Below are 10,764 nucleotides of genomic sequence, written 5' to 3'. Positions count from 1 at the left end.
TTTTAATATCGATCAAAATCAGATCTAATGAAGGCGCTTGAAGTGTTTCAATTATCTTCAGTTTGAATTTCCTTATGTAATAATAGTATTATGCCAAAAAAAATCATTCGTGGACAATGATTACTATCAGTTTTTGCTAGGTAACGAATTTGCGGGAGTGCTTTATCCCTTTAGCAAACTGTATCAATCACGACAACTACACTGGTCGAGCTTTAGTAAATTAATGATCTGTCTATATAAAAACACCATTCGTCATAAAATACGAAAGTTTTTCCTAGCTCAACATCCCGCCAATTGAGCATAGTCATAGCCGCAGGATCAATGAAACATTATTAGCGTGCAAACTTTTTTACTCAATCATCTCCTCTGACCCACACCCACGTAGTACCATAGGGTGAATGAAAACATCTTGTGGCTCTTCATCATCGGGTGGCACCTAGTGGTCTGTATCGTCGTTGTCCGTAACTCCCCCGAGTGGACCTGTAGAAATAATGACATGAAAATTATTTACCCATAAAATTGGTCCCCATCCGGACCCGGCCACGGCCGAGAATCAGTCTAATGAACAACAACAAACTTTCTGTCGCTCTTCGGGGAGAAAAACAATTTATCCCCGTACGATATGGCTACACGTACGAAAATGCAAGAAGCATCATCACATACGAAACCGGAGATCTTAGTCTTCCCAGCCTGCGCTCCCACCACGTTTTGCTAACGAGCAATCTAAGCGACTTCTCTAGCCGAAAACATCGTAAACAAGACACTTATCATTTAAACAAACTTCGGATAAGAGGTTTTCAAGTGTCGGAGTAATTTTATGCATCCTTTTATCCGTCGACACGCAGACCGACCTGGAGCTGCTCCGGTAGCATCCTTCCGACCTCCTTCTGCCATTCCTCTCGGATTCCGCGAAAGTGTTTGTACCACTTGCCTTCTTAGAGATGTAGCAAAACATCTTCGCTTTAGGCTCCTGCCGGAGAGATTTTGGCTCTCCAATGGCGTGTCATCGTTTGGTTGGTTGGTTTCGAGGAACCTTCCGGAGCGAGCGTCCCAGCTGTGGGAATTTGGGATTTGCTGGTTTGTCATGCTGTTTCCACCCCCTGCTTTATCCCGTTTTCATCTCTCCCCAACGTGGCAGAGGGGACTGGTAACTGGGAACGTTCGAGCAAATACAGATTAGAAACGTTCCGGGGTGGTTTTGTTGATGGTATAGATGTGATTAATACCATAATGCTACAAAGAATGAGAAGGCACATTTATTCGGCCGCTTTGGAGCAAACACACGCGTTCACTCTCTGTGTCCAAACAGATTGAGTTGACAATCGTTCACACAGAGGGTCAAAAGGGTGGCCTTTGCACGGTTATGTTCTCAATGTGCCACCAGACAATCAATTCATTTCGTTGAGGAGAGACTTTAATTTGTTGTTGCTATGCTTCTCAACACAGCATAACAAGACGTTTTAAAACCATCAGCCTAATTTGGTTTGAGTATAATAAATCAATTTTCTTCAACAAAACACGCAAATCTAATCGTATCTTATCAAACCCTAGCACAGCCAATCTTTCGAAGGGATCCTGAAGAAAGCCTTAGGTTAGATTACACCTAGCTTTATTCTTGTCATTTATTAACATCTGTAGTGCTCCATTGCATTAGAATGCATTGAAGCATCACAAGTGTTAAAGCGGCCAGGCCTACTGCGTAAAGTTGTATCGCAGAGACCTGATTCGTTGATGTGGTTTGAGTTTGAGCACGGAGTGTTCATACAACAGTATTTGTTGTATTTATTAAAATTTTATTGTCTAGATTTTTTTTGAGAAGGTCCTATAAGCTATTGTGTTTCATATGTTTATAGGACCTAATAAAAAAAAGTCTAGATGTGTAATAATACCATTCTCTGATATCAATACAAAATTTTGATATTCCTGGACCCTTCAAAATTTGTCTTGAGGATTATGCAAGAGCAAAATTTGGTATCATACCAATTTAAGGTATTGTTTTGATATTGCAAAATTGCAGAATTTGTCAATAGTCGGATACCACATTTTTGTATTCTTTTGGTATTACAGTGTTTTAAGATCTCTCTTAAGTCTCTTCTTTGGGAAAAAAAAAACCATTTTCAAGATCAACAAATTTAGCCTTCTTTACAATACTAATAGAAGAAAGAATCTCTAAGAATGTAAAAAATTACATTTTAAAAAACATTGGCAAAGTCACATAAACAAGTAAAACTCCCAACCCATAAATTTTCTAAAATTTTAAGAGTTCTTCTTTCCAATGCTTTTTAAAAATCAAAAATTGGCGATTTTTTAAATCGAAGCCCATCTAAAGGCGGGGTTCGGTTGTAGAGGGTTAAACCAACAAAGAAATCTTCAGGTTGATTTTGGGATCTGGACCAGGACACTAATGTACATTTTTCTCCAGAACAAAATAAAATTTGAATGTTTTTCAGTTCAAAGCATTTAGAGGACGTGTAGATGAACAATCAAAAGCATTTTTGAAATCGTATTATTACTTTTGCAACAATAAGCTACAATTTAAAAAAAAAAGTTTGAGAAGTTTACCAATGGATAAGATTTGGACCAGTACTGTATGTTTTCATAAATTTAAATATTTATGTTCTCTAGTTTGCCATGTAAAACCAGATTACTCTGCTGCACTACCAAGTTGTGCAATAACCATTTTGGAACACGACAACAACGTGCTAGTAATGCAGCAACAGCACGTGGTGAGCGGTACAGCACTGCATCGACACTTACCCTTGTGCTTTCCTCCTCCTTCCGCGTGTGGTCCGCGATGTACGTGACTCCGTCCATTGCTTTGTGCAGCTCGGGGCACGTGAGCCATCGATTGCGCGCGCCCACCGACGACTTGTCCTTGCTGCCACCGTCGGTGGTGCCGCCGCCACTTCCACCGAGGCCACTGTCCACCGTCGTGTTGATGATCGGCACACTTGGCACGGCCGTCGACGCGTCAATGCCCAGGATGTTATTGTTTGTTAATTGAGCGCTACTACTATCTAAACCGCCGGTTCGTCCATCGTTGAGGAAAAGATTATTACAACAGCTTAGATTACTCCTAGTAGTAGTGTTAGTTGCAGTGTTAATTATCACATTGGTGCTAGTTTTGCCGGCTCCTGCTCCGAGGAGTCCACCCGCCAGGTTCGTCTGGAAGGCGCTATGGGGATCAAGCAGAGCCGCGCCGGCACTCGACAGCCCACCTCCGCCGGACGGCACCGTTTGGTGCGGATTGGGCACTGCTGTGCTGACCGATGACAGCAGATTCAGATTTATCGGCGACATCGGCGAATTGTGATGGTTGTGATCCTGGTAGGGCAGTGCTAAGTCATCCATCAGATGATGGTGATAATGGCTGCCGCCACCGCTGTGGTGGTGATGAGGATGATGCGTTGGACTGCCGTGTAATCGGCATGTGTTTATGCTGAAACGAGACAGATCTGGCTTAGTCGGGGCTGTGAGCATAAAATAAATGAGTAAAACACGCAACAAAACACACACCCAGGAAGAAGACACCTGTTTAAGGGTTAGGCACCAATGTCACGCAACAGAGAGAGAGATACAGTCATCCCTCTTATCGAAACCAATGTTCAAAAAATCAAAGAAAAACGATAATTGAACATAATGATTCGCTTTTACCTTCATTTGAACGCTTTTCGATCTTTCGAATGATGTATCAACCGAATAAAATGTTTACATTTATTATCAAGTCTTTGAAGAAAAACATTGATTCTTGAAATTCACAAATTCGGAACACTTTTTTTTTCTTACAGATAAACAAACTTTTGTTCTCCCCAAGAGTGCACATTTATTACAAAATATTTATTATTTTATTTAATGACTTAAAGCATTGACACAATCGAAACCAAAGCTGTGTTATGCTTTTATAAATTGTATGATAGCTTTCTTGGTGAATTTATCAGTCAGGTTTAAATGAAATTTGAAGGCAAAGTTTTGCTGAATTTGATAAAATAGTCTTGAAATTTAGGGTTGCATGGAAAGCCAAATTTTGCAGCCTATTGACAAATTGCCACAAAAGTGTTCCGAGTATGTGGGATGACTGTACCTAATGATGGTTGCGTGTGTGCGTATGGATCATGCAAACTGTGATGGTGACTGACTAAACTAAGTTTATATCACGACTCAAACTGCTTAACACTGGATTATTGATTTATGCTTAACGATGGACTACGACCGTTTACGAGGACATTGCGCAGGCGTAGAGGAGGATATACAACAAAACAACAACACCAACAGTCTAACGAAGTACGCACATTGATTGATACAAGGAACTTTGTTCTTTATAAACAACAGTTAATAAATATTAGAAGAGAGGCTTTTATGTAAGAAAGTATAAACTTTTGTTATTTTCTTCTCCTCAAAATAAAATAAATAAAATTACACAAGAAAAATCGACAAAGAAAAAGCATTTTATGGTCATTTTAACTTGCATTCCATTTTAAACAATTAATTTTTTCAACTAATTCATGTAATTATTCTGTCAAAAAAATATCAATTTTAATTCCCATTTATACTTAAATCAAAGCATGGATCAAAAGACTCCAAATATCAAACAGATTTTTGAATCACCTCTGTGATTGATCTTTACAAAATCAATTCTGGAGTTTTTTTTAAAAAGGTCCAATAAACCAAATTTCCAGTTTTTGCTTTCGGGTGTTTTGAAACTGCCTTGAGTCAGGGGTATTAAAAAACACTCAAAAAGCAAAAACTGAAAATTTGGTGTATGGAACCTTTTCAAAAAATAAAAAACTCCAGAATTGTAAAAGCTTCTTGTTATATATTACACCTGAATCCTTTCAAAAATGCTTTTAAAATGTAGTTTCCAAATATATACGAAATATATCAGAAATGGGCTCTGAATTTGATTTTGAGTTGATATGTATGCGTATAATATTTAGAAAGTTCATTTTTCGAGTGGTTTTGTAATTTTCCTCAATACGAGTGCAAAACATTCAACCTCGTTAAAACTTATTTTTTCTGTTCTTGGTGGAAGATTCCCCAAATAATTCGAAAATGCAGATCACAGGAGGCTGAATAAGCAAAAAATCAAAAAACCTCAACAAATGAACAAGGCAGAACGAAGTTTGTCGGGTAAGGCTTGTAATGTATAAAAAATCAGCCTCTCAAAGTAACTCCGTTTATCAATGCCACCCCGGATTAAGGTAGGGGAAAGTGGGGCAAGTGTAACAAGCTAAGGAAATGCTCGTTATAACCCATTAAAAACGTCAAAAAATCTGTCGGATTTTTTAGAATCATCTTATTCCAGGTCTTGACTGAGACTTTGATAGAACAAGTTTTTAAAAATTTCTGTTTTTAATGTAAAAAAATGATTTTAAAATTTTTGATCTTTCCCGTTGGGGCAAGAGGAACAATGCATGAAACAACATGCGAAATTACTAACAATTGAACTGTTATCACTTAGATACATCAGATTAGGATGTATTTGAACGTTTCTTTTATTTTTTGATAAAAAAATTACTAAAAATTTGACCATTTTTACGAAAAAAAAACTACTTAGATGATAAATAGTAAATTTTCATGATATTATTATATCGTGTATGGACAATTTTTTTAACAACTGTTTATCAGTTTTTAAGAACGTTTATGTATTTTTTTCACAATAAAATATGTTGCTGCAGCAATTCGTATTTTTTCCATACTAAAAATTCATATGGTACACTTGCCCCACCTGAACAAGATTTTTCAAAAGCTCTTTACAAAAATAACCAAAACATAAATCATACTTTATAATTGGTGCAAGTCATTGGTAGGGACACTACTGATCTAGGAAAAATAGCATTTTGATGAAATGAACCTTAAAACGAACCCTTAGCCTTATTTTGTACTTTCCAAATATTATAAGGAAACAAAGGTTTTGAAAAAATCTTCATTCAATTTTATGCCCCGTGGCGTTTACGTCGTTTTGGCGGTTATGTGGTAGTAGAATCAGCCAATTGCATTGCTAGCAACAATTCCTCATGCTGGAAATAATTAAAATTGTGAAAATTACGGCCTTACGAGCGATTGTTCCTCTTGCCCCATATTGTCATCTTGCCCCACCTTCCCCTACCTGACCTTGTTGCGTCTATCAAAGAATAATAAATTGCGAGCTAATCTTGCATTATTTGTTTCATCTGATCATGACTTTGAAATAAAAAGCTTTCCATATAAAAATAACATAAAATTTAAAAAAATCTTGAATTTTGCGAATGGACACATTAAGTGAAATTGAGCAAAACTACATTTTTGAATTTTATTTTAAGACATGATTACAAAAAAACATCTTTTGAGTTTTGACAGTTGTTTTTGAATTTGTTGTTTTCCATTTGTTCTCTTTTTAACCTGTAGGAAAAATATTTAAAAAAAATGCCTGATTTTTTTCAAATGATATTTCTCTTATATGTTTTTAACGTAGGAGATATCAACATATATATTCACTTAAGGGGTTACATACATGTAAATTGGCAAAAATATCAAGAAATGGTACGAGCACACATTAAAACTTTATTATTGAATTTGTTTTCACTGCATTAAAATATACACTTTCAACCAAGCTTCCCTGCACCGTGCGGTACACGCGGTTCACTTGCACCTCGGGTTTGCTTTGCGTCTGCTTTGTTCGGTTTACACCCGTACCCGACTCAAACGAACCGAGGGTATTTTGGTTCATCGTACCAGCGCACCACGACACTCTCGGTTCGCCGCGTCGGTTTTGTGTCTGGTACTCACCCATGGCATGAACCCGGTGTATGAGCCAAGGTGCTTCACTCGATAGGAGCCGAGGTACGTGCCGTGGTACGCGCTGGCAGTACAAAACGGGTTCAATACCACGGCGCGTACCACGGCACGCTGGGTTCATGCCATGGGTGAGTGCCAGACACAAAACCGATGGGGCGAGCCAAGAGTGTCGTGGTGTGCTGGTACGATGTACCAAGATACCAATACACAAATGGGTTCAGGCACGTACCGAAGCTAGAAAACCAAACCCGCGGTGTGCGTTGGCACTGGCGCATGGGAAGCTTGCTTTCAACCAATAATTCAAAGACATTTGGTTGTATCATTGTCTAGATGAACGGCCCCTAATCGCATAAATTACCCATATGCATTTTCATCGCTTTTGAGTTATTGATGCAGTTTGGTTCAATCGTGTGCTCTTTCAGAAAAGCCAACAACATCCAGTACTTAGTTCTAGAAATCAGGAGAATGTTTTTTCGCGAAAACTTAACACGACCCTTATGTGTGAGACAATCTTCAAATGCGTTTTTCTAAGCTTGCTGTTTTTGCATATGGGACATTTATGCGAACATGGACAGTAAAGCAATTTTAAGTTTGCAGTTTCAATAAAAAGGGGTGCCACGAAATCGGCTCAACATTTGTGCATGACATAGGCCGATTTTCAAAAAAATATTAAAAAACGGATAAATAATATTGTTATGCTTTGTATTTAAAGATTCGTCCATTTTTAATTTTTGTATTTTTCAAACAAAATTTAAAAATCGGAATATGTTTTGAAAGACTTCACCCTGAAATTCAGCCAATTTGGTCATTCCAATCTCGAGATATCGTGGCACCGTAAATCAACTCGTTGTTTAAAATAACGATCAGAAAGTTAGACAGTTCGCTTTGTGCAAATTTAAAATCTGTGCAAGCTTAAAATCTGTGAAATACTTCAATCATGAAATATCTTCATTAAACATATAGTAGTGATTGGAAATAATCTTTTAAGTGGATGTAACGGTAGTAGTAGTCATTCTTACTGATAGAGTACTGTCACACGGATCTGTTTACAAATTAAGAACAAGGAAGATAACCTTTCAACGGATTTCTCCATAATTCCCAATTTACTGAACAATTTTGCGAACTGATTTTTGTCCAAGTACACATAATCTACATTCAAATATTCAGATGACCTGAAAAATTTATCAAATTGGTAGCTTCGAATCACCCTATTTTCTGAAAAATAAATAAATAAAACAACATTAAGTGGAACTTTAAAATTAACATCCGTAATGAACAAACAAACAAAACAAACGAACAGACATTGAAAAACACCATCTAATGCGAATAAACAATTTTGAACAACATCATGGGTGGGTTCATAAAGCTCGGAAGGGTGGAGGGAGGATTATGTGTTTTGGCGTTTGAGGGCATATGTACATATGTGGATAACATGTGGATGATGCGTCGGACACTGCAGCAGTGAATGGTTGTATGCGGGTCGATTTGTACACTCAACATCAATTTCAAAACTCTAGCAGACATCTGGAGGAGCTTTTGTGGGATGGGTGACACACTTTTTTTTATTTCTGTGGGAAAAAGGGAATGAAAACGAAACTTTGCGAAGAAACACACACACACACACACACACACACACACACACACACACACACATAAACAATAAGCGACCAGTTCAGCCCTTAATCCAAAACAGTCCAGAACCACCAGCATGGTCCAGAACCGACAGTTGTCCAGGATTTACCTGTCGCTGGAATCGAGCAGATGATGATCGAGTAGCACCGAGGGATCAAACGCAATAGTCGGCGGCAGCGGTGGGATATTGTCGCCGCCCATTCCACGGCATGAGCGCAACATAAATCTTTGCGAAGCGGCACTGCAATGGCGATATTTTTGGAAAATAGTGACACGTGTGAGTTGTGAGAGTTTGGTGCGTGGTTCTCTTTCCAATGCGATTTGTGGGAATCCGAACGGACGGATAGACGGCTTTTCATCATCGCGGATTTCAACGCGGTTGGACGGACGGAAGAGTGCAAATTGCGGATCGTCACCAGCAGTGATGTCGAGAAGACGTCATAGGAATAAAAACACCAGGATGTGTTGACAGGTGGTGCAGGGGGCGGCAAATAGGGTGGCTCACGATTATTTTTCTAACCAGCCACCATCCAAAACAATCTATTTTTTGAAAGTAAATCCAAATAGATGCTTCTCTCAATATAACTACATTTTGGTGCATAAGTTGTATTTTCATATAAGTTTGAACAACCCTAGCGCACATTTTCACCAGGATAAGATTAGTGAAAGAAGATTTTTTTTGTACACCGTTTCAAGCCATTATTGATGATTAGTGAGGACATGTGATGGTGGTTGCGTTAGGGATTGATTTATGCATGAATAATTTTTGAGGTTTTCTGTGCGTTTTAGTGGTTTTACGGTACACGGAACAAAATCCGGTTTGCGGAATCGCAAACTTTGCTTCCGATTTACTCTAAAAATCGCAAATCTTGGTTTGCACCCGTCAGCAGGAAGCATTGCTTCCAATATCGCAAACGATGATTTTCGATATCGCAAACGTAACGCAGTAACGCCTACCCCGCCAAAAGCACGCAGCACGCAGCCACTACAATATTTACCTTTTTGAATTGACCGTTGATTCTCAATTTTTTAAATGGAAATAAGAAGAAGAAGAGGTTTATTTTTTTTAATTTTTATTAATAGTTCAAAAACAAATCAAAGGAATTGTGTGAATGGTTTACTACGGAATTTTGCTTGAAAAAAATCTCCTCGTCCAGGAGGTTGTTGCTCTCTTTCCTCCGTGCCTTCGGGAAGATCTTAGTGCGGACTCAGGTTCATGCCGGAGCCCGAGTGACTCTGGAGCATCTGGCGCCACTCGAGTGCAACGAAGACGCCTTCACCTCAAAGATCGACTTGAGCAGAGTGTCCTCCGTTAGAAGACTGTCCGCCGGAAACAAGTCCTCAGAATCTCCGCCAGCAGTCGGATCTGTGAAGGCGTTTGCCAAACTCACGCTGCAATCGTGAGCCGTAGCCTGCGAAAGAGAACACAAAAATAAATTGCAACATTATCGTCTCTCGACTCAAATAAAACAGTTCTTCAAAATTTTCTAAAAATAATTAAATTTGTTTAAAACTCCCTAATATTCTTTAAAATTTTCTAAAGTTCTCAAGAATTCTATAAAATTTACCAAAATTCACTAAAATTCACTAAAAATTTTCAACATTTTCCCAATTTCTATAAAATTCTCTGAAATTTTCCAAAGTTTTTAAAAATTATTTTAAATTTCCTTAAAATTTTCCAAAATTCTATAAAATTCTTCAAAATTTTCCAAAATTCTATAAAATTCTTCAAAATTTGCTAAAATTTTCCAGAATTCTTTAAAATTATCTATAATGTTCAAAAAATCTCTAAAAATTACTAAAATTATCTTAAATTGTTTGAAATTCTTTAAAATTCTCAAAAAAATCTCTTGAATTCTCTTAAAAAAATTATAAAAATGTCTAAAATTCGCTTAAAATCTTAAAAATTGTCTAAAATTCTCTAAAATTCAATATAATATTCCAAAGTATTCTAAAATTCTATAAAACTTTTCAAAATTCTCTAAAATTGTATTAAAATATTCAAAATTCACTAAAATCTCTTAAATTTTCCAACATTCATTAAAATTCTGTGAACTTTCAAAACATCTCTAAAATTTTCCAAAAATCATTGAAATTTAAAAAAAAATCTAAAATTCTTTTAAATTCTCTTAAGTTCTCTAAAATTCTTCAAAATTCGATCAAATTCTATAAAATTCTCTAAAATTCTCTAAAACTTTCCAAAATTCTCTTAAATTTTTCTAAATTATTTGAAATTCTTCAAAATTCTCTCAAATTTTCCAAAATTCTTTAAAATTTTCTAAAAAAATCTCTGAAATTCCATTAAAAGTCTATCAAAATTCTTCAAAGTTCTCTTAAGCTTTCAAAAATTCTTTGAAA

General features: G+C 37.0%; 1 protein-coding gene across 4 annotated transcripts in view; it reads right to left on the bottom strand.

Moving 5' to 3' along the window:
- Nucleotides 1-10,764, bottom strand: part of LOC120418059 (acetylcholine receptor subunit alpha-like) — a 664,850-nt gene that overhangs the window by 6,318 nt on the left and 647,768 nt on the right. For 3 of the 4 annotated variants that reach the window (XM_052708361.1, XM_052708360.1, XM_039580313.2), the window contains 2 exons: nucleotides 8,516-8,647; nucleotides 2,758-3,439 (listed from right to left, as the gene is read on the bottom strand). In XM_052708361.1, coding sequence (XP_052564321.1) covers nucleotides 2,758-3,439; nucleotides 8,516-8,647 — 814 coding nt within the window. The remainder of the gene's footprint in view (nucleotides 1-2,757; nucleotides 3,440-8,515; nucleotides 8,648-10,764) is intronic. The other variant, XM_052708364.1, reaches the window with a different exon arrangement.

The sequence above is a fragment of the Culex pipiens genome, chromosome 1 (genome assembly GCF_016801865.2).
Source record: "Culex pipiens pallens isolate TS chromosome 1, TS_CPP_V2, whole genome shotgun sequence".
Lineage (NCBI taxonomy): Eukaryota > Metazoa > Arthropoda > Insecta > Diptera > Culicidae > Culex > Culex pipiens.
The sequence above is the reverse complement of the archived record's forward strand: the minus strand, read 5'-3'. Positions and strand labels throughout refer to the sequence as shown.